The 24,754-nt window shown below is 42.9% G+C and overlaps 1 protein-coding gene across 7 annotated transcripts in view; it reads left to right on the top strand.

Moving 5' to 3' along the window:
- MFAP3L (microfibril associated protein 3 like) overlaps positions 1-24,754 on the top strand; it is a 39,473-nt gene that overhangs the window by 8,745 nt on the left and 5,974 nt on the right. For 2 of the 7 annotated variants that reach the window (XM_032855487.1, XM_032855484.1), the window contains exon 2: positions 12,105-12,531. In XM_032855487.1, coding sequence (XP_032711378.1) covers positions 12,237-12,531 — 295 coding nt within the window. In that variant the 5' untranslated portion in view covers positions 12,105-12,236. Of the gene's footprint in view, positions 1-10,745; positions 10,824-11,202; positions 11,498-12,104; positions 12,532-14,432; positions 14,539-16,141; positions 16,267-16,804; positions 16,850-24,754 lie in introns of those variants that run through there. The other 5 variants (XM_032855485.1, XM_032855486.1, XM_032855488.1 and 2 more) reach the window with 5 other exon arrangements.

Below are 24,754 nucleotides of genomic sequence, written 5' to 3'. Positions count from 1 at the left end.
ATGAAACTTTGCTGAAAGAAGAAACCCTGGGTAATCCAGTTCCTACCGGGAATTTGAATGGCCTTAATCAAACAAGCAAAAAGATAAGGAGTTTAAGCGATGGTTTCAACATTTGATCTATAAATTAAGTAGGCGGTTGCTTTTCATTTCAACGATAAAAGGAATGTATATTTCAGGCATAGAAAATAGTCCCCAGATACATTTCTCGTGCCAGACAGCTGTCCCAAGTGCTCTGACAGACCGGCTCCCTCAGCCTCCGCTCCCAGGCCTGTTGGGAGCCCTTAGCCTCTCAGGGCTCTCTGTAAGGAAGGATGTGTTTCTGAAGAGTGACTTTTAAAGAAATCTTGGTTTATATTTTAAGGTTAGTTTCATGGTAAGGACTAGACCCAGTTACCTAGAATTTCTAAGAAATGGGTAGAATTTGCAGAAAATGTAGGGCAAATGTCAGTGCCTTGTGAGTTAGTAATACGTCCAACTGAGAGGAGATAGAACCAGTATAAATTCACTCAGCAGATATCCAAGCCCTTGCAATAAGCAGAGCGAGTTTCTAGACACGGGGATACGACAGCGAACAATGGCAGCAGCAGAAGTCCATCCGTCCAGGAGCTCACATCTTAGTAGGGACAGGGTAGTTCACAGTATGAAGGAAAAGGTGAGGTAAAGGGGACAAGGCCTGTTGGGGGTTGGAGCACACAATTTTTTGTAAGATGACCAGGGAGGGCCTTGCTGATGAGGTGACATATGAGAAAGGAAATGTAGGAAGTGAGCCTGCAGGCATCCTGGGGACTGACTTCAGACGGAAGGAATAGTAAGTGCGAGGGTTCCAGTGTATCTGGCACATTCCAGGATTAGCAGGGCCCCGTGTGGCTGGCAGGGAGCAAGGGAAGGGTAGAGAGGTCAGAAATGAAGATTGCGAGGCTGCTGGGGGCCAAGTATCGTAGGGCCGTGGGCAGGCCTTCTCTGGCCTTTATGCTTGAAAGAAGAACCCCTGGAAATGTACATTGTAATAGTTTAAAGTGTTTTTGTTTTATTTTCATTTTCTTTGAAGCTTTCCCATGCATACATAGATTGTTACTAGTCATTAAAAAAGGAAAAAAAAAAAAAGTAACGAATGCCTGGTTCCTAGGACAGTCAGTAAATACTTCAACACCAACCATATTTTGTCAGTGGAATTTCGTGATAAAAATTATGCCTCCAAATGGCCAGAGCAGACCCAAGACCTCTCTGTAGTGAATTATCCAGTGAAATGACGATTTTAAGGCCCCGGCAGGGGACTGTGGTTCGCCTTGACCAGGCCCTCAGTGGTGTACAGCCTTGCAGGAATCTGAGCTCATTCACCTCAGCAGTGTGGTGAGAGTGTCTGGAGGGTGTGGATGGAGGGTGCAAAGGCTTTGGGAGCTTGAGTAGGTTTTCTTTTTCATTATAATGCTTAGGATGTGAGTAACACTCAAGAGGTTTCCTTCCCTACAGAGAACGAGTTACCATGTGCTGTGTGATGCACAAGCTGGTTCCTGGGTCATCACCAAGTCACGGATGGCTTGGCAACCACAGTTCTTTGCCCTAATTGAATTTCTGGCAATAGGATCTTCATCGTACACAAAGAACTCCCTCCTCTTTCCCTCTTCTTATTTAACACTCACCATGCCATCCCTTGGCCAGCCCCAGCCACACTCCTGGTGGTCATGGTCACAGAATGGTAGATCAGAAGGGGCCCAAGAGATGGGTCAGCAGCTCAGAGGGATCAGCTGATTCCCAGAGGTCATCTACTAACTAGTAAATGGCAAAACTGAGGAAAGGAGTTTGTAGGTTTTAATCCTAAAATGCTAAACTGGTACCCTTTTTCCAGCTCACCCCAAAAATTCTGTCCTTGACTTTAACCTCAGGGCCCATCCCATTTCTTATCCTAGGAACCTAATTCCAACCTTTTGCTGTATTATGATCTCAGTTCTCTGGCTGTAGGGAGTCCTGTACCAAGTTCCTTTTCACACTGGCTATCCCTTGGAACACTGGATGTAGTCCTCTTAGACAGTACTCTGTGTCTTGTTTGGGTTCTATTACTACTGTCCTTCATACTCATGATCAGTGAAATACCTTTATCACGAGCTGTCCTGGGGTGCCGGGGTGGCTCAGTGGGTTGAAGCCTCTGCCTTCGGCTCAGGTCATGATCCCAGGGTCCTGAGATCGAGCCCCATATCGGGCTCTCTGCTCAGCAGGGAGCCTGCTGCCCTCCCCGCCCCCCCTGCCCTCTCTGCCTGCCTCTCTGCCTGCTTGTCATCTCTGTCAAATAAATAAATAAGATCTTAAAAAAAAAATTGATCATGGGCTGTCCTAGCACTAAACAGTCAACCCCCCTCATAATATCACGTCGATGGAAAACTGTCCACAAGTGCATTACATCTGGCGGGTTGGGAAGCTGTCTGTGTCCAGTTAAATAGGGAAACTGAGAAAGGCACTTCTACTATGAAGGCCTGAGGAGTTTACAAAGTATACCAGAATCCATAAGAAAATGTAATTGTTGGCAATTGCCTCAGGCTATATATTCTATTTAGGAAAGCAAGTTAAGAATACGGCTTCTGATTTATAGAGCAGTTTCCTGTGCTGCACGGCGGACATGTGTCTTCCTCCTCTGTCTGGACAGAGAGCTGGCCGGCCTGGATCTGCAGGCAGGCAGCTAGGGGTCAGCCCTCAATAAAACATCTCCCTGATACCGTGGGATCTTCTGGCCATTTTTCTAGGCTGGAGAAGAGTTCTTGCCCATTGATGTGTTCAGCCTTCCAGATGCCCATCAGCCCCTGCCTGACTTCACTCTGGATACAGGGGCCTTTATACAGAGCACATCAAGAACTTCTGAGGAAACAGGCTTGAGCTGAAATGAAAAAAAGAACTGAAAGTTGGCAGAAGTAGTGTGATAGATTAGCAGGTGACATAAATAATGGTGCTAGAAAGAAAAATGTGAATCTCCCTATGCACACACTCCGCGTGAGTAGGGAAAATATTTTGAAAGGACACAACTATTTTTTAAAGGGAGAAGACACCAGAAAAAATATCTTGTAATAGGGACAGGAAGAGAAAGACATAAACAGAGGTGCTTCTGGACAGGCTTTAGGTTTTATAGGTGTAGAGAATCTGATACACGATGGTGTCAGAGATTCAAGAAGAACGCCGAGATAGCATCGTAACCCTTTTATCTACACTGTAATGTGTTTTGGGTGTTGAGCTGGGACCATCCACCAGTGCATCTATCCCATTTGTATTCATTTCCCGGGTTTGGTTTATTCCCTGGACCATCAGATTCCGGAGGAAGCATCCCTCTGATCTGTTAAGGATTTGTATTAATGGGGCCCGGAACTATTTTAGCCTCTTCATTTAGAATGAGAATTCAGAGACGCTGAATACACACGGAAACATCAGTAAACTCTTCCACGGGTAGACCCAAGATTAGAACAGCTGTCAACGCATGTTTCAGCTGCTGGGACAACTCAGAATGGCCTTTGTGGAACCAAGAGATTTGTAATGTAATTCAGGCCCAGTCTGGGTGTGAGCTTTTTATCCTGCTTCTAAGCCACTAAACTGTGTGATGCTGGGAAACTGCTCATCTTCTGTGGGCCTCCCTTTCTCATCTTGCATAAAGGAAAACCTTTATGAAAACACACGTGACTTTTTCCAGATCGAATATTCTAGTTAGGTGAACAGATAATGTATGATAGACCTGTTTTTATCTTGCCCAATGATAATTGTACCTGCAGAGGAAAACCTTTACTATAATCCTTTTTCTCTTCCTCCTTTTTAGAAGATTACATTTCTGGGAGCTTTATTTTATATCAGCCTTACTTTTAATCAGAAAAACATACCGCGTGGGAAAATTGTGGTAAAGATCCAAGAATGATTTCTTAATATGATGCACCACCAAAAATAAAGTGTTACAAAGATGGCATCTCTGGGCCTAGAGTTCCTTTTCAGGTTTGAAAAACAGTGATTTAAAAACAGATCCGTTTTTGAAGAGTCTGTGCCTTTCGTGTATTGAAAAAAAAAACAAAACAAAGCCTAGAATTCTGTAGAGGCCTGAACATTAGTGCATTTGGTAAAGTAGAATTGAAACCTTTTGTTGTGGCTCCTTCTAAATTGTTGGATGAGCTTAGAATTGCTATCTGGTGGCCATCAATAGCAGTCCTGCAAATCGGGGTATATATTTTGTTTTACCCATTAAGTAGCTATGAATTATGCCAATACCATGCAGTTAATAGACAGGGGCTGCCCAGAATGCCACGAGGCATCATAGGGTCTGACTACTTTCTTAAGACAGTCCTACTTCTTCCCATGATATGCTGCCATAAAGCTCCCAGTTTGTGACAGTTCATAAATATAAGTGTCACTGAGGCCGCTTGTCCCCACAAACCTTCATCGGCCGGGACTTGTAGAGCAAGGAGAGTGTGAAGCCAGGGGGAGAGGTTGGTGGAACGGCAGGAGCCACCATGGGCTCTGCTCAGTCACACAGCCGGCATTCGGGCCTTCATCCAAGTGTAGCAGCAACTGGGCAGTGCAGCCCCAGGGAGTTGTCAGTGGAAATTCCTAACTCACGTGTTCATGTGTGTTCCACCCACCGTGCCAGGCATGGGTTCTTAGCGAATGAAACACTCCTTTTCTCAGATAGCTGTTGGTATGACCATGGGCACTGCTGCTCCAGAAGTCCGGAGTTCATGTCACCTGCTGTGTAGTCAGGCACTCATTAAGGCCTGCACATTCTAATTCCTCTACCTCTTTTGGATCTGCCCACGTCTTGGCTTCCCCACTGCTTTTAGTCCATGCCCCCATTCTTTGTTTCCTTCCTGCACCTCGTAGTAAGTCTCTGGCCACCTCTGTGTCATCAGCCACACTGTGAGCAAGGTGATCTTTCTAAACACGAAACTGGCCATGTCACCTCCCCCTTCCAGAACCTGTGAGTGCTCCCCATCCTTGGTATTACACACCAGTCCCTCCGTTATGTGGACCGGCCTACCTCAGCCTTCCTCCTCCTCCTCTCTTCTTACCGCAAAGTGGTGCCTAATTCCGTGCAGCTCCCTAAATGTGCAAGGTTCCCTCTAATCAGCATTTTCTTAAATACGCTCTTCCTCCTTTGGGGTCAGCTTCACTCCTTTGGTCTATTTGGTGAACTCCTTTATAACTAAACTAAAGGACCACTTCTTATAGAATGTTCTCCCTGGTCCTTCCAGACCACTTGGGTCTCCTGTACCCTCAGCGGATCTTTGACCTCTTTCTGATGGAACAGTTTTCACATTGTTTTTAGTTGTTGCCTTGCTTTTCTCTCTCCACCTACTAGATTTGCAGATGAATGAGGGTAAGGACTGTGTCTTACCTTTATACTCCTCACCCCTGGCAGTATGCCAGGCACAGAAAAATTCCTCTGTTAATGTGTAGTGATTCAGATTGAACTGACCTATCTGGGTACTTCGAAAAGTAACCTAAAAACAATGTTCTTCCATTCTTTCATGTAATGATCCCATTTGCCATCTAAGTGAGCAGTTACCTTTGTGTTATTAGAGGCATTAAGAACTCTACACATACAGATTCTAGAACATCTGTAGGAAAGAAACAAAGACAGTATGAATCATTCTGCAACGTAAGCGGACATTCAGATGAAACTTACTAGACTTAGCACTTACATAATTTGATTCTGGACCGTAGTAATTGCTACAGGAATATTCTTGTTCTGCAAGGTTTTTGGACTTTGGATTCTCATTGCTCATATTCAGACACCACCTTAGCTACCTAAAAACTCTATATGTTGATCTTAAAAGAAATTAGGGGAGTCCACATTGGGGGCCCTAACAAAAATGGCCTCAGTTGCCTGCCAGTATTAAAAAGTTGGTGTTTATGATTAGAGTATTTCAGTGTCTCTCTTCATTTCCCATGAACTTGAGATGTCTTCTCCTTGCTGCATGAGGAGAAACCTATCAAGAATGTGTTCTAAACTAAAAGGCAGCCTTTGTGTCTGTGGCATCATTTATGCACAAATGAAAATAGTGGTCACTCTCAGAAGATGTTGTGACAAAATCTAGTTATGTAACTAGAAAATTACTCATCATAGTTGATGGGGAAATGGCAGCATGAACTGTGCCAAGAAAAAAACAACAATGTATATTCATTTAGTCCAAACACCCTTAAACAAGGGGCCCTTTCCTCCCAACTCCAGAAATACATGGCCAACAGTCATGTTTTATTATAGGTGAAGGAACAAAAATAAGATCCAACAAAGCATTTTATTACATGTTCTTAAGATAAAATACAATCATTGGGAAATAGGGAAGCGGCTGAGTAAAGAAAGGACATTTGATGTCTGCTAAATATTTTCTCTTTTGTTTTATTTATAGAAAATATTCTATGAACGTTTTCCTAAAGGCCATGAACAAACACATGAAGCTTAACAATTTGTCCATTGTAGCTTTTGTTAAATCCTGGTTTTGGAATCTGTGGCCTTTGTTCTTGTATTTTGAAGGACTGCGTTTTAAAACTGCTGGATTATAGTGCTCATGGTTTAGTCGTTGGTAGCTAAAATGTCTTTCATAATGTTACAGTGTTATTAACCGAACTTTTCACCATGCTGTCTGTAACATCTGACGGGCTGCACAAAGTACATTTGTAGAATATTTCCCCAGTGCCCAAAGTGACATGATGTCTATATGCTTTTCTGGCAATACATTGTGAATTTATTCCAGTTGCCATTGGATCCCACATAAGTGTGGCTTCATACAGCAAGTGTGTAAGCATTACTTTGGGTGCCCAGTACTCAGAAAATTCTACAGAGCTATTTGCCCAGCGTTTCTGCCATCAAGGGGCTCTGCTTGTAATTGTGAAAAGAAGTTTCCTCAACACAAAGCTAAGAAAAATGCAAGATCATATGGCAGGGAGGAGTGTCGCAAGTTCGGAACAAGCTGCAGGCTCATTGGAAGATTAGAAGGACTGGGATGGTTGTGAACAATGGGGCCGTGGGAAGGGGAAGGTGACACTGGGATTGGGTGATGGGTAGGCAGTCAGCAAACATCTCCAAGCGTCACCCAGACCAGCCAGTGTTCCTTCTGCATACCCAATGCTAAGCTCATTGCACCTGGAGAATGTACTGGAATTAGCTGTATTTCTCTCCCTAGTAGATGATAAGTGGACTAGCCTATGGCTTAGTGAGCCTTGTAGCACTCCCACACCCAACTGCCTGCCCCACACCCTAGCAGTGTGGCCAGCACATAAACCATACTTCAAACAAACTAAACAGACAAACCTAAAAGAGCATGGTATGAAATCGGTCGAATTCCTACTGACAACTTTTAATTCATTAGTGTTAACCAGTTAAATGCTTTATTTTAGAAAATAAATGTTCACAGAGTTTTTGAGCAAAAATGCATTGACACGGGGCGCCTGGGTGGCTCAGTGGGTTAAGCCTCTGCCTTCGGCCTCGCGTCATGATCCCATCAGGCTCTCTGCTCAGCGGGGAGCCTGTTCCCTTCTCCCCCCGCCCCTCTCGCTGCCTGCCGCTCTGCCTACTTTTGATCTCTGTCAAATTAATAAATTTAAAAAAAAAATGCATTGACACAAACAACTTACAAATTACACATTGTGATTTCTGTACTTTGGTAACTTTTCAAAATGGGAAAGGATGGGAGTGAGATGGCGGAGGGAAGAATGAGTGTGCTAACTGAAATCCCTGCATTAAGATCACAGTCTCTGCCTCTGTACCTGTGAAGATCTATAAGCTAGTTACAGTTTTGGAATAGTTGCTGTGTTTCTAGCCCAAAGTTCCTACTGGCATTATTAAAATGTAATAGAACAGCAGTGACCCATTCTCTTTGTTCTTGCTAGCACAAGGTGTTTGAATTAGAAAACCAAAGTGGCCCTCCTTTGCTTGAAAACAGTTTTAGAGTTCTGCATTTTAAAACCCAGTTTGATCTTCCATTTGTTGCATTCTCCCTCATTGTGAAAAAAGAAATGGTATAGTATATTTACTACACACACTTCCTGGAACCTACCTCGTACTTTGTCTTGTCTCTCATTCTCCCCCAAGCTATTTAGTTAGGCACTGGGTCTGGTGTAGGCATCAGGGAGTCAGAGAGCAGTGACCCCAGATACTGTCCCCAGGGTGCTCATTGTAGTGTCTGTCCAGAGGGGCAGCTAGTGTATTTTCAGACTTGAGGCCCTGCAAAAGGACCCAGTGCAGAAAATCCCTTGTAATTATTTCCAGGTGGTGGGAGGGCAGTCAGTAAGGTCTTAAAACTAAAAACAAGGTAGGTCTTCTAAATGCTATAATAAAAATCAACCTGAGAAGCGTAATTTCAGCAAAGCATGCTTTATACATTATGCTGACAATTCTTGTCTATCAAGCCGAGGGTTATATAAGTAACGGTATGTACATTTGATCATGAATGCTTATAATTGTCCTGTACTTGGTGAGTTCTTGGCCAAAAACACACAGCCAGTGAGGGTGGTTAGATCCAGGATCCGGGCCCAGTCTATCTACAACCGGAGGCCATGCTCTTAACTACCGTCCTGGACTGAATAGGTCAGCTTTACAACTTCCCTGTTCAAAGGAAATCACGAGTTAGCCAAGTAAAGAAAACATTTACAAAGTCATAACAGGGTATGTGTCATGCTGCAGCCGCCTGTGCTATCTCCCATAAACCACGATTCCTGCTGGTGGAGAAATGCGTTGGCTTTCCTGGGGCAGGAAGGCACTCGAGTGCATGGGGGAGTGTGGAAGTCTGCAGCACTAAGAAAACTCTTTGTCTTTCCCACTGAAGAAATGTATGGTCTGAAGCTAATTTATCACCCCTGATTTATTTATCTCCTCAGTTTCATTGTCTGCAGAATCGGCATAATATTTCTGCCTTTCATTTATTCAGTAACTTGTTTCTGATTCATTTATTCAGTAACTTGTTTTCCGGGATGATTTGAGACATGGCAGATGCCAAGATGAATGAGGCAGACAGAGCAGTTCGTGTGGTACACGCCCAAGGATAGACATAAACATTAGTGGAACAGAATAGAGTTTAGAAGTGGACTCACTGTTTTTGAGAAGAAGACAAAATAATCCATTGAAAAAATGATAGTCTTTTTTAGAAATGGTGCTGAACCAACCGGATATCCATATGGGGGAAAACTGAACCTCAGTCCTTACCTCATGCCATACAGATACACACAGCAAATACTGGAATGGATCAGTGTAAACATGAGGCACAAGGGAACTTTTGGAGATGGTGGAAACATTCCATATTTTGCTTATTGTGATAGTTACATAGTTCTATACATTTGTCAATACCCACTGCAATGTTTACCTAAAATGGGCACATTTCATTGTTTGTCAATTATACTATAGTAAAGTTGATTTTAAAAAAGGAATCATATCCTGTCACTCCTTTGCTTAAAATTTTCCAGTGAATGTTAGGTAAATCCAAACTCCTTACTGTGTCCTACAAAGTCCTAGGTGATCTGGACCTTTCTACTCCTCTGACCATCCTATAGTGCTCCATTTGCTTTTGTTCTTCCTGGAATGCTCTTCTTCCAGATCTAGGTGTGGCTGATTCCTGAAGCGGCTGTAGCCCAGGGGCTACCTCCTCAGGGAAGTTCTCCCTGATTGCCTGACTTAGCATTTGAGTACCTCATGGTGTGTTTTTCCCCGAAACATGCATCATTAGCTGAAATTCTTATTTACCTGATATTTATTTATTGTCTGTTTTTCCCCATGAGAATATAATATCTACAGAACAGGAGAGATATGTCTGATCTACTCTTCTATCTCCAGGACCTATAATAATGTCTGCCTAAAGAGTTCATATGCAGTAACTATTTAAAAAAATAATATAATACAGTAATAAAAAGGGTAAGGCATTCAGATTCTATAACATAGACAATGCAGAAATACTGAAGGTTGCTAAGTAAAGAAATGGCACCATAGAATTTGTGTCTCAGAATGGTTATAGGGATCGGATTGGGAACTGGGGTAAGACCAAAGGCAGGCAGATTATCTAGAAGGCAGCCACACCATTTCTGGTAAGGAGAAGAGAGGGAGGCTGACCTGAGTCTCACACAGAGGACACAAGGGATGGAACAAGCCAGGCAACATTTAAGAGATGGAATCAGCAACCTGTAGCTACATTCTGAGAGACCCAGGGTCACAGTGGAATTGAGGATTCTGTCCATGCATACCTGAGCTAATGATGGTGCCCTGAACTGATAGAAGGGATGTGGGAAATGTAGCATAGTTAGCAGATGAGTTTGGCTTGGGAGTGTTAATTTTGAGTTACCTGCAAAACATCCTCCTAAAGCTGCTCCGTGCACAGTTGGTAACATCTGTCAGAAATTCAGGGAGGAGTCAGGACTGAGGACAGGAATTTGAGACTTATTAAATAAAGGTACGAAAATGGAACTTGGGTAATAGCTGAGGGTAAAAAGAGAAGAGGACCAATGATGAAACTCTGGGGGTTAACTGCCTCATAAGGACTGTAAAGAAGAAGAGGAACCAGTAAAGAATAATGAGAGCAGTTAAGAGGAGTGGAGTGTGGAAGCTAGGGAAGGAACTTTGTTCACAAGCGTGGCAATTGCCACAGAGATCTGGCAAGAGAAAGACTGAAAACTTGGCAACCTGCAGTGACTGGTGACTTGAGCAAGAACTGTTTCAAGTAAAGAGCAGGCAAAATGCGGAATGTAGTTCTTTGAGGAGTGAGTGGTGGGGTGGGGGGGAGGGTAGTTAGGATAAGATGCAGAGGATTCTTTCCAAAAGGTGGCACAGTAGGAATTCGTGCCTGCACAACCTAGTAGGAGAAAGCGGTCTTTTGAGAAAGGTAAGGATACCACTGGGCTAAGGTGCTTGATTCAAAAGCTTAAGGAGTCTATGGGCATCTTGGGAAAAGGATACCGAATGGACTCAGCACTGATACAGAGATTACCAGATATCACTGAGGGCCTGGCGGGGGTTGAGGTGGTTCTTTTAGTTTGGTAGTAATGAGGTGGTGGTGTGATTCTTTCCAGGAGGTGCTTCAGCCTCCTGGGTACAGGCGCCGGGATGACCAGTGATCAGCTTGATCACAGTTGTATCCTGGCACAGTAGTTGTGGCAGAAGGATGGGGTGAGGATATTGGGGACTGTGGTCCATGTGATTGGGTCTAGACTGAGACAGAAGTGGAGCATGCAGGTCGGGATGGGGAGTGGAGATAGAGACTGAGGAAAATGGAAGGGCTAGCAAGTTCAGTGAGGGGAGTAAGAGATCTGGAAGAATGGGCGGGTGCAGCTAAAGATCGTAGAACTTCAGAACTACTTGGCACTTTGGAACTTAGAGTGTGGAGAGATGAAAGGTCCAGGGTGTGGCTACATGATTCGTGGATGAAATGGAAGATAGAGATGTAGGTGAAGGTTAGACCTTTGGACATAAGAAGTGTAGCCACCCCAATGTCACCCCACTTCTACTGATTTTCCCCTGCCTCCGGGAGACAGATGAAGACTGAAACCAGGGAATTCAGTGAGTGATCACGGGTTGGTGATGGCAGTTAACATGGAACAGAGGGAGCTAGACGGTATGCAGCTCAAAGGAGCATGAGCAGTTGCCTGAAAGGGGGGAAGGCATATGTAGAAGCCGTAATGGGGAGTGAGGAAAATGCCAGACTGATTCCAGTAGTGCCCTTGCAAATGCTGGCAGCACCCAAGCCGGGACCACTGAAATCAGCTAGAAGGAAAGAGAAGAGGGGAAGAAGGACCCCAGGTGAACAGTCAGGTCATCCGCAGTAGCAACAGGTGACAGGGCAGAAGGATACCTTAGCATGCTAAATGAAGGAAGCCTGAATTGGTTTTGGAACTCTCCGAAGTCATGTGATTTAAATTTAACATACAAAGCATATATTTGTTCCTACTAAGAGCCATATGTTTCAATAGCAAACATAACAAAATCATACTGTTACGATTTCTCTACCTTAACATTCGGAACATCTTCTGGTTTGTGTGTTTAAAAATTATAGAAGTGTGTATTTTACCTGGGTTTCTAACATTTTATGAATAAAGTTGTTAAAGTTTGAATGTTAGTATTTATGTGTGTGGGGTTTTTTTGTTTTTTTGTTTTTTTTTTTAAACAGGTTCTTAATCAGGAACCAACTCTATGGATCCAGGACAGGTTTGTCCCATGGCCTGCTCTGAACAGCGTGTTGTCCGATAGAAGATTCCCATTGGCAAACCATCTCTGTTGCCTTATAGAGCAAGCAAAGAAGATGGATCGATTGAAGAACCATCTGCCTGTGTGCTTTCTACCTACTGTGCCCTTTTTAATCCTAGTATCCACTCTAGCGACTGCTAAGAGTGTGACTAATAGCACTTTAAATGGCACTGACGTGGTCTCGGGCTCTGTGCCTGTAATCATTGCCAGAACTGACCATATCATAGTCAAGGAAGGGAACAGTGCCTTGATTAATTGTAGTGTTTATGGCATCCCTGATCCACAATTCAAGTGGTATAATTCCGTTGGCAAGCTGCTGCAAGACGACGAGGAGAAGGAGCGAGGAGGAGGTAGGCTTTCAAGTTGTGTCAAATGTCATAAAATATAAACAGACTCTGGAAGCCACACTGAGAATGTTAGTTGCTCTTATTCAAGTCATTTAAAGATCTCATTTTGTCTTCTTTGCTAAGGCAAGAGAGAGAAATATATATCCTTAAGGATTCAAAGCAGTAATTAATTCATAGTCTTCACTCTGCCACTCAGAAGACAAAGGACAAACATAAAAGTCTCTTAAAAGGCTTCTTGGAATTTTGTAGTATGTATGTATGCATAGAGAATGTTACAGGGACTAATGTAAAGTGGATTTCCCATTAGTATATGTCCCATTTATAAGGGAGTTTTATTTCGTTTCATGGGGCTGGCTCTAGTATTCAGTATAGCAGTTTATGGTTAAGCGTCAGTTTAATTCATTGACTGTGGATTTAAGGACCACACTTCTGAAAAGAAGTCTCTGTGCAAAGTTGTCAGCCGCTGACTAGAGATGGCTCTGTGCTCCCGAAGACCCGGCTGAAGTTTCTAGATTGTCTCTTGCAGCTGAGGCCAGGACAGAGGGAGGATTCAAGAGCAAGAAATAACATGTGGCAATAGGGAAGTGTTTGGTTTTTAATGAGTGCCTTTCTGGCCAAAAAATGTGAATCACCTACCTAAGCACCAAGCTTGCTTCAGGAAAGTCTCCAGCTAGAGAGAGGATTGGTTGGGTCATTGTGAATTTGTACATTTCTTTTTTTTTTTTTTTTTAAGATTTTATTTATTTATTTGACAGAGATCACAAACAGGCAGAGAGGCAGGCAAAGAGAGAGGGAGAAGCAGGCTCCCCGCTGAGCAGAGAGCCCGACGTGGGGCTCGGTCCCAGGACCCTGGGATCATGACCTGAGCCAAAGGCAGAGGCTTTAACCCACTGAGCCACCCAGGTGCCCCTGAATTTGTACATTCCTTGATTGAGATGGGAGAGGTACTTGTCTGAAAATCCAAGCCTGCTTTAATTGATCTGAAGGAATTAATGTGCTTTCTGAAGCATTTACTGTGTGAAGTGGGGGGCTGAGGGTGGGGGAGTAAAATGACCCTTGTTCCTGAAGTAGCAGCTTTCTAGTTTCTGTCACCTTTCATTCATATTGTATTTCCCATTCCACACCCTTTGACCAGTGAGTAATCCCCATAGAGTTTCTGCTGCAAGAAAACCTACACTCTTAATCTCTTTCCCTCATTTCATCTTCTGTACTCTGAAAAATAGTAGAGGCTAATGTCTTACATCTTCTTGGGAGCTGAGTGAATTGAGTTTTCTTACAATTACATGTGGTTGAGGCCACTAGCAGTCCAGCTCCCTGGGACGTGGGGTTTACTTATAGTGCTCTCATTACATTGCTTTTGGTTAGCCATCCAAGGATGTGTAGTATGACAAAGCTTCTTGTCTTAATGTTATATATCACATGTGTATCTATTGGTTTAACCTAGGAGAGCAGAACTCTTTGCCCACCAAGTAAAATTATGCGTTAAAAATTTGGATTACAGGGGCGCCTGGGTGGCTCAGTGGGTTAAGCCTCTGCCTTCAGCTCAGGTCATGATCTCAGTGTCCTGGGATCGAGTCCCGCATCGGGCTCTCTGCTCAGCAGGGAGCCTGCTTCCTCCTCTCTCTCTCTCTGCCTGCCTCTCTGCCTGCTTGTGATCTCTGTCTGTCAAATAAATAAATAAATAAACTCTTTAAAAAAAAAAAAAATTTGGATTACACTTGGAGACAGTGTAATCCAAATCCCTCTTTCATCTACATTTCCCAAGGTCCTACTGTTATTAAGTGGCTGTGACTAGAACCTTCACTACTGGTGATGAGAAGATGAGACACCACCACCCCTTAGCCCACAGGTGGTTTCCATTCCTCCCGTTCCTTCCTCCCAGACTCCCAAGTCAAAAGGAAGTGATATCACACTTGTGAGGGGGCAGTAACCGTAGTAACATACACACTCTCCAGTCCCTGTACTTCATCAGATCTCTCTGCAAGCTGGGCCACTGTGAGGAATAACAAGGTAACTGAAGTGAGGGGAACAAGGACTCCAGACCTGCATCTACCTTTCACATGGACATGGAAGCACAGGTTATGCCGGGTACCCAGGAGCTGGGGCTGGGGCCCTGAACCCCTGAGTCCAAGACAACTGTGGGAACCTTAGAGCGCTGGGCCTGAATTTCAGGCGCAATATTTTGAGGGCATTCCTAAACTAGTACCTTTCTCCTTCAAAGAGATCCCCTGTTGCCTCCATTGAAAAGGTCCTTATAGCTATTGACTCAGTCCGGCAAGCACACGTTGCACCTTGCCTTCTCTACCTATGTCCTGGGAAGCTGGCCTAGAGGGAAGCCCCACATGGCTTAATTGCCCTTTGTTCTGTGGGTGCTCAGGCGACCCTATGGTCACAGCCTGTCCCAGACCCCGGAAGCAGCGGTAGCCACCAAAAGCCTTTGGTGCAGACACCTGTTCCATCAGAAGCCAGTGCTCGCGTCACAGTGCAGCCGGCAGTATTGCTGATAAGCCAGTTAGCTGTTTTCGAGTCTCGTAAGGAAGATGCACTGCTGATTTTTAAAAAAGAACTCATTATACTAGTACTTAATGTTCCAACTCAGCTTTTGTGTTACGACGCATAGTGATAGTAACCTCGGAACATCAATAACACAGGGTAATACACAAATCACTACACCTAACCAGGCCAGATATAAGAAAGCAGAAATTAGTTCTCATCATGAAGTATTCGAATTTTAGTGCTCAAATGGCCTATTAGAGGACCCATAAGTCTTTAACTCTTCATTTCTGATGGGGAAAATGCCCATATTATGACTATGGACAAAAATTTCAGTTTTCAGGCTTAGTCTTTAAGATTAAATAGAGCAGTGTTTCCCTTATAACTCAACAAAGAGGTAATTGAATGTAGTATGAAAAATGATGCTAATATCCCAGAATATTACCTAGATACAATGGACTACTGTTAAACCAAACTAACAAAATTAATGCAATTTTCATTAATAGTCCCTACCATTGAATAAGCCCCCGTACCAAGTTTCAGATACTATTTCTAATCCTTACAACACATGTGATGGGTAGATGTTATTAATCTTCCTGCATACAGATGAGGAACCAGGTAAACAGGATATTACACAACCAGTATATGGCCAAGCTAGTGTGTATTCTCCTCTGCCCAGCCAGCATCTGCTTACCCTTTAGGTCTTGGTAGGCGAAAACCATTGAAGAGCGTCGAACCCAGATGGGGTGAGTGCAAGAAGTCTTCCTGGATGGAAAGTGCACGGTGATCACCCCCATCACAGTCACAGATGTGTTAGGATGCATGCTACCTCGTGTACACACGACCTGTGCATGCACACACACATCAACAGAATCCAGGAACACACCACCATTAGCATGGAAAGGAGGAATGTCATTTCTTGGTTATGCTGAAGAAGTGAGATCGCTATTATTCATGCCAGCACTGCCAGTCCTAGAAAGAATGGGGCTATTTCCTGTAGGAGCAGCAGCTGCTTTGCCTTGGTTCCCTGGTGCTTGTGACTTAAAGTCTGCAGGATCAGGAGAGGCTAACGTGTAATCTATTTCTGGAGGAGGCCTTTTTTTTCTTCTTCCTTTGGTAGTTCACTGAAGGACATGTTGGGGGTGGTCCACCAACCACATTACAGAAATAACTCAGAATTCGAGTAACATGCATAACCACAAATGGCCACAAACTGCACTGTTTTCAAATTTCCTTCTGCTAGAGGTGAGTAGAAATAGTTGTCAAAGTATTATGAGAAAAGACCTAGTTATTTCAGGTACGAATTAGCCAGTGTATTTTTGCCGTGCTTTCTTGCTCTGATTTTAAGCCATGTAAATGCACATTAGCATCTTTATCAGATGATAAATAACAAGCATTTCAAGAAAGTCAGCTGGCATGGGCCTTGGTAAACACGTCTGGCTTGTTAGTGATTACGTTGGAAATTCTTCCTTCAAGTTAGGTTTGAGACTTTCCTTGGGGGTTTTTCTCCATAGCCTTGCTGCATTCTTTCACCAAAAATAATGAAGAACGATAGAACAATCTTTGAAAGTAAACATGCACAGAGTAAACTGAGCTGAACTGCTTAGAGTTCACAGTTGTCACAACTGGAATTCATGGTTATAAGTTTTGCATTTCTTGTCACTCCATTGTTTTTTATCTCCACTTTTCAAGTTTTTTGAATAGACTATGAAATGCTTATTAACTACTTCTGCAAGGGACAGCAAGCTGTGCCAGGCCAGTTTGCAGACCATAGCTTCTGACCTCCCTGCTTACTACATGTAGAAGGAGGTCCATTTCCACCTGGAAGGTAAATTATCCTTTGCCTCTAAGATCGGCATGAAGTAGCTAGCTCATTAAATCCTGAAAATACAATGCTGAATTATTTTTTTAGTAGATTCAATATTTAAGATGAAAAATCAACTTACCAAAGGCTTAAAACAAGATTGATGTAATTATGAATATATTGTGGGGAATTCAGAAGAATCACAGAAGAGTCTTTGAGCAAGTGCTTCAACTTCCCCTGAGCATCAGTTTTTGTATCTGTAAAATAGAGACAATCCTTTTTTATTAGCAGGTGGGGCTGAGAGTCTTGAATAAACTATTGTATATGAAATGTTTTGGATAGTTACCTGGAGCACACCAAGCTGTCCATGGCAGCTGCTCTCACTGTTATTGTTAATACTGTCCTGTGTTGTCACAGTAATAGATTCCAAGGGCTTAAATCTCTGTTTCATAGTCCAGTGTGTTTTTTTAAAGACAGGAAATAATTTTCTGGGTGATTTCTTATTCTCTGGCTCAGTTTCTCAACCTTAAAAGCATTTAATTGATATAAAAAAATTTATGTCCCTTAAAAGTTATTGGAAGTTTCAAAACAAGGATGTGACTGCAAGGTTAGCACGTCTGGAACCCTCTTCTCCCTCAGAGGCTTCCCCTTGCCCCAACAGCACTCTTGGGTACAAAGGACCCATTGATATCCAGTAATGCTTCTATCTGTGAGAAGGCCGTATATGTGCAGATTACTAAGCATATCATGCACAAGATAAACTTCTCATTTGCCAAAACCAGTGGTTCTCAGCAGTTTTCCACCCAGCAGCCATTTGGCAAAGTCTGGAGATACTCTTCGTTTGTCATAACTTGGGGGAGGAGAAGGAAGGGGGAGATGCTGCTGCTGGCATCTGGTGGGCAGCAAGGAGGAACGCTGCTAAGCATCCTATAATGCAAAGGATGGAATTACTGGGCACAAAACGTCAGTGGCGTCAAAGCGGAGAAACCCTGATCTAACCCAAAGAAGCAAGCACTTCTCAGCTAACTAAAGAATTGTTCCAAAGCAGATCTTCAGGTCAGTTGTTTGAATCCATTATGTATTTTCCCACAAAAGTGGTTTAATTTAAAGTTATTTTGGTTCACTGAGTCATTTCAAGGGCCAGCCTGATAACCACCATTGATAGTTTTTCTTTAATGAGGTGTGCTCTCTTTGGGATATGAATTCAGAGTGCTCTACTCTCAGCTGTGAAAAGACCCTTCCAGACCCATCTCAGATAAGGATGACAGCTGAGATTCCCCAAATGGAAGTTATTTATGTGAATCCAGTGTAAGGTGCTCTTGTCTTGGAAAACCACCTGTAGCTCTTCTCAGAAAAGACTGTTGTTCGTCTCCATGGAATTACATGCTTGGCACTTTTTAAAAAAATTAAGATACCTGATCAAATTAGCTAGAGGGTCAGTTGTTTCCTTAGCCAGGAAATGCAAAGACAGTAGGTCCTCGTCAGGTATTATTTATACCTTTAAGCAGAGCATAACTGCGGGCTCTAAACAGCGTGGCCTTCCCCCCACACCTTCCGGCGCTGAAAACTGAGCGAAGCCGGTATTATCCCAGGCCACCTTTGCTCCACGTGATATAGGAAATAGCTTGTTAGGGCTGCCCTAGTACACTCTGAAGAGGTCTCTTGGGAGGATTGGGGAGTGGGAGCAGGGGCAGGGGGAGGGACAAGAGCTCTCGCAGCCTGCAGTGTTTTTAACCAGAGTCTTTGCAGTGGCTTCAAGGAGCTGTCATCTGCAGAAGCCTTGTAATAGGTGCAACCATGCAGTGCTAAATTTGTTTTCAATTATGTTTTTAAAAAACTATTTTTATTAACATATAATGTATTATTAGCCCCAAGGGTACAGGTCTGTGAATCATTGGGCTTACACATTTCACAGCACTCACCATAGCACATACTCCCCCAATGTCCATAACCCAGCCACCCTCCATTATGTTTTGTAAAAAGATGTGGGTCCTTTCTCATCAGCAGTCTGTATTTCACATATTGGACAAGAAGTGCCACATTTATAGGCACTATCCACACCTGCATTTTAGTCTTATTGAAGAGTGTTGATTCAACATGTTACTCATTCGAGTGAACCTTGTACTCCATTTATGTCAGCATAAACATTTCTTGGAACTCTTACCACATAAAAATGTTTAAAGCTGGTTTCAAGAAAGTAACCTACTTATTTTGGCCAGTTGAACCCCCTCTAAAAAGCATGGGCATGTAAGGCTCCAGACCCTCCGTCCAAATGGGATTGTGAATAGAGCTTTAATCTTTTCAAACCACTTAACAAACTATACATCAGCTTGTTTCCACATTCCCAGAAAGATATCACCAAAGAAGAAGAAATCCTTATCTAATGAGTAATCTGCGGGAGATTCTAAGAGCTTAGTATTTGGGCATAATTGTTGATGTCTGATGCTCCGTAGTCCTCAGGAAAAGCTGGAGAAGTGTTGGATTGCAGTGGACATGGTGTTCGAAGGAAGCTATAATTACAGTATCTTTGTAGGTTGTGTTCTCACTTTCTGTGTGGTTCTTTAGTTCCAGAAGGTATACAGACGCTGCTCATTGCTCTACAGCATGAATTTGGTCAGAAGTTGCATGAACCATAGCTCTGATCTGGGGCCATACAGTGGCTGGACACCGAGGCACAGTCACTGTGACAAGTTTGACATATGATGCCATATTTGACAATATGCCATATGATGACATATTGCCTTGCTTCTCATTACTGGACAGTCTACCTGACGCTGTCCTAGTGACATGACATTGTACTTTCTGGAGCTGCCTTCCGCCTGCATGTGTGTATGCCCCACAGTGAGCATAGTGGTACCAGGTCAGCCACCTTCCTGGTTTGGGACCGAGGTTATGGCTTATCCCAGGGGATATTGGCAGGGGAAGAAAGTTCTGGAGCTATGTCCCTGGGAGAAAAACTATCTTGAAAAGGAGATTTTTTTTTTTCATTACCTCAGTTTTCTTATATTCATTAATATTTTTCCAGTCAAGTTAAGGCTTGTCTGATTTGAAGAATTTCGAGAAATCTAAAAGTGGGTCACAGATTATATTCATTCTGAATTTTGACAGATGCCTCCATATCAACCTTCCAAAAGTTTTTCCAACTCCTGCCTGCAGTGTGTGTGAGCATCCCTTTCCCCATTCTCTCAATATCATGTCTAATCAGTGCCTCCCCACTTTTCCTGGCACTCTGAAAGCTTAAAATGTTACCTTTTAAAAAATTACTTTGATCTCTTTCAGTTTCTCTGTGATGTAATCATTAGTGATTTTTATATTTAGACACTATTTATATTTTTTCTGTGACCTATCCATATGTTTTCCCCATTTATTTCTTTTGGGTTATTTATCTTGATTTATAGGAGTTCTTTATGTTTTATACTGATTAAGCATTGTCAAATATTCTAATGTTTTCTCCCTGTCATTTGCATTTAGTTTTATTTAGTATGACATATTCTGTAGTGTAAAAACTTTTAATTGTGGACAAATCTGGTGCATCAGTGTTTTCCTTTAGTATTTCTGGGATTCTCGTGATGCTTTAAAAGGCCCTCCTATCCCCAGTTTGTAAAAATGTTCTTATATGCTCTATTAATTTTATCCTTTCAATTTACATTTAGATCTTCAGAATACTTGGAACTTTATTTTTATGTATCATACAAAATAGGAGTATAACTTTATTTTCTTTTAAATGAATAGTCAATTGTCCTGAAATCCTTTTCCCTGCTGATTTAAAATATCTTCCTTATTTTTTAAAATTCCCATGCTTATCAGCATCTGCTTCTGGACTTTCTGATTTTCTTTACTGGTTTAATCAGAGGTCAGAGAAGGCTTTCTCAGGGAGTGCAATGAGAGGTGAGGTGGTATCTAAACTGGGCTAAGAATGTGTGAGGTAAGAGCTTAGAGTGAGGAGGGAAGAGAGCTTTCCAGGCAGAGAGAAAAGCATGTGGGAAGGTCCTGTGTCAGCTCGAAGAAATGAAATAAGGTTGGCTTGTCAGGGGGAAGTCCTACAGGGCAAGGGGTTCCTGTTCTCCCACAGGATAAATAGGAAGCTCTTAAACACTGGGATAATTGACTCTGCATTCCTCTTATCCCTGTCTCCACCCTACCCCTTCTCTTGGTGTTTGTCGGTCAGCTGCAGGAGCAGTGTCTGGCTTCCCTCTTTTGCTCATACACTCGTGGCATCCCCTTCCTGTCTGCATCCCCCAGCCTGCCCTCACCCATACCTTTCTAAGAAGCTGGTGCTCTGCCCCACTCCCCTAGGCCAGTGTCTCTGCCAAGTGATCCACAGTTGTTTGTAGCTGTCTGCGTCCCTTCTTGGGCTGGATGATTTTCTTGTCAGGGATCTTACTCATCTTTGTATTTGCACAGTCTAGCATAGAACCCAGTGCAATTGCAATTTACTCAATAATATTTGTTGACTAAATGCATGAACAAGATTAAAAAAAGATCACTGCCCTTCTAAAAATATCAGCTTTTTCTTTTTTTTTTCTTTTTGTGCCACATAATACACACTGCAGTTACAGCTAAGAAATAATATCTGGGGTGCCTGGCTGGCTCAGTGGGTTAAGCTGCTGCCTTCGGCTCAGGTCATGATCTCAGGGTTCTGGGATCGAGTCCTGTATCGGGCTCTCTGCTCAGCGGGGAGCCTGTTTCCCTCTCTGCCTACTTGTGATCTCTCTCTCTGTCAAATAAATAAATAAAATCTTAAAAAAAATAATATCTGTTAGCTTTTCTCTTTGCAAAGGAGGGATTGTCCCCACACTACTTCTTTTCGCACGTGGGAGATTTTCACGTGTGGTTTTGGTGTCTGGAGTTTCTTGGGGAGACTGTGACAGATTCCTGGGCAAACTCTGGTCTCCAGTAGAGGCGACTCCGGCATCCCCCGCCTACTGTGTGTGGCAGTATTTTATCATGAAGCCTTCGGGTGAGGGTCCCCTTACAGGACCACAGCTGGTGGAGAGGAGGTGGGGGAAGAGCTTTCTGAAAGAGGAGCCACCATCTGAGCGAGGCACAGGACGTGAATAAGTGAACCACTGTCAAGGGCGTTAGAGAAACATTTTGCACATCATCTTTGGTAATATATTCAGAAAGTCGTGGTTAAACAACCGCTTCTTTCTTTCCTCTAAAGTCATTGCGTGTAGAACTGACTTGGTGTCGGCTGCTGACATTTTAGGTTTTTATTTGTGAAGTGATGCAGCTTAATGAAAATTCAACACATAAGTTTGACATTCCCACTCAATTACCATCTGAAATACATGAGAATAGCACTGTATCTCCACTCCATGTATAACCCTGATGGTTTCCTGAGACAGTCACTGTGGGTTATTTTTGTTTCTTTCAAGTTAAAGCCAAAGTCAGGACCCTTCCAGAAGGAGTCTCAGGGCAAGGTATTTGTAGACAGAGGTGAATTGCAGCGTGCAGCAGAGAAAATGCTCTCAAGATGATACCAGCTGCTGTGTTCCATATGGAGATTCTTTGTGTGCCTGGGCCTGAAGATGTGGGAGATACCCTCAATGTGCAGTTTATGCCATCTTCCTATTTTTCAGGGCTCCACATGGCAGTAGAACATGCAGAAAGCTTTATTTTCTACTAATCAAAGGTCAGGCTTAGACTGAGAGGAAATCTGTAGTCTTGGGATTAGCCTTTTAAAAAAAAAGATACAGATATACATCACCTTTGAGGTTGGTATCTTAGCTTTTCTGACACTGTAGTCTTTGGAAGTCTGTGTGTGTGTGTGTGTGTGTGTGTGTTGGCTACCAAAGACCTGCTTTGTGACCCTTAACAATTAGAATACGGTTACCACTGAACTAGTTATTATGTAGGTATGAGAATAAAGCTGTTTATAGTGCCATCGGATGCCTGCCTGCCTTCTCAGTTTAGTGTTCTTGTTTGCTTTTCTTCTCCTACAGCCCAGGTTCCAATTATTTTGGAGGTAATTCCTCCATAAAAGGAGTGGCCATGGGTGGTTAGGAGGTAACAATTTGGCCCTCACCATTCCCCATACAAATCACCTCACCTTGCCCTCATCCATGCTTTCTCTGTTATATTTTCCAACAAAAGAAGGAAGGTAAATTGGAGAAACTACTATTGAGTATAGTCTGTAAATCTCTGGAACCAAATACCTTGCATATCCCTAATAAGCTTTCAGTCATCTAGAGCTTTTTTCCTATGCCTGCTGTCGTCCACTTCCGTGAAACATGTAAATTTTAAGAAAAGTCAGTGGATAATTTCCCTTGCCTCAGATCATTTCCATATTTGGATAGATCTGCAGCTGAACTATCAAAATCCAAGTTCAGGGAACAAAGAGGGTAGAAGGCTTGCCCCAGCCCAATCTAAATGAGAGGTTTCATAGACTGGGTGCTTAGGTTTGTCTGTTAAGACACAGTCACAAGAAACTGAAAATTCACTAGATTTTCCAAACCAGTGTTTTCTATTCTTGGGGAAAATACACTGGCTGAATTGTTAGAAAAAGGGTTACTCAGGGACACCAGGAACCACTCTCCACAGATGTTCTTTCAGAAAGCAAAGTAATGGGACAGCATAAATGAGAGGCATCCTGCCAGATCCAGCATGGCTAGCAAGGAGGAGGAACTGTAGGCCCCCAGAAGGCACCTTGCTGCTCTGCCTAGCTTTCTTAAGAATGTTCCTTGGAACAGAAGATGCAGGAAAAAAGAAGGCCCTCTGTTGCCTCCTTCCATAGTCCCTTGAGACCATAGTCATTTAGGTGCTCACAAATTTAAAGAAGGGTGGGGAAGGGAACATGAACATGTTGCTTGTTGCTTTTGGGAAATACCAGACTTTTAAAAAAATGAAAAGTCACTGCCAGAAGGGGAAGAAACAAGAAAACAATACAGGTCAATAATAGATGCTTAAAAGGGAAACTAATGTTAACTTACCTCATCTCTTAGGAGAGGTTCCTCCAGTTGGCTTAGGGAACTGGAGTGCTTTTATGGAGAACTACCTGCCTGCCTGCGCCTCAAAACTCCCAGGGACTTGATCTGGACCTTCCTTTCTCTATAGGACAGTATAGGGAGCTAGGAGGATTTCAGAAAGCCTCAGACCCAAGACCTGGAAGCCAAACATTGTATCCTGTTTCCAGGGGGTCTTCTGACATGTGGGTGCATGGGCAAACTAAGAGTCAGTCCCAACTAAAGAGTTTCTCCTGATTCAGAACTTCATTGCCAGGGCAACACTAGATCCTTTCCAGGCCATAGAAGGAAATAAGAATTGCACTTACCAACGTGCATTCTCCATTATGTGAGACTTCTTTTCAACTTGATGGGTCTGTAATTTGCAAGGCTAAAACAAATTGATAGTAATTCATACCCAGCCTCTGAATGTTCACATTGTTAGCTTGTAGCTTTTAAGTACTATAAACAAGTCATTGTAAATTCTCAAAATTAATGATATGTTAAATTTTAGTTAACTGAGGTCATACAAGGATAACTCAAATACGAGAAACCCAGGTAAACAATTATAATTTAACTTACTGCAGATTTTATGTTGATCCTAAAATACCTTATATTCTGAGATGCATTAAACTCCCCAGTGAACTTATATCCAGCAGAGCCATGCTCACAGGCAGGTTAGAAAACCAGATGCTACATTTACAGCATTCTTTAACAGCACAAGATTTTCCAGATGGTTTATTTTTTCTATTTTTCACAAAGCCGTGGAATTACATAGTATAGTTTTGGGATTAAGGATATAGCCTTTTGAACTTGAGTTCATCAGCTAGCTCTACTCCTTCCAAACTGGTGACCTGGGGAAGGTGGTTTAATCTAACACCACCTTAGTTTTTTCATCCTGAGAAGGGGAGCCAGGATTCGTACCTGCCTCATTGGAGTTGTTGTGAAGATAAAATGAGTTAGTATGTGTCCCTGTCTGGTGCAC

Source organism: Lontra canadensis, unplaced genomic scaffold (genome assembly GCF_010015895.1).
Source record: "Lontra canadensis isolate GAN:19392208 unplaced genomic scaffold, GSC_riverotter_1.0 scaffold10, whole genome shotgun sequence".
In the NCBI taxonomy this organism is placed as follows: domain Eukaryota; kingdom Metazoa; phylum Chordata; class Mammalia; order Carnivora; family Mustelidae; genus Lontra; species Lontra canadensis.
Note: the sequence above shows the minus strand (reverse complement) of the source record. Positions and strands in the feature narration are given on the sequence as shown.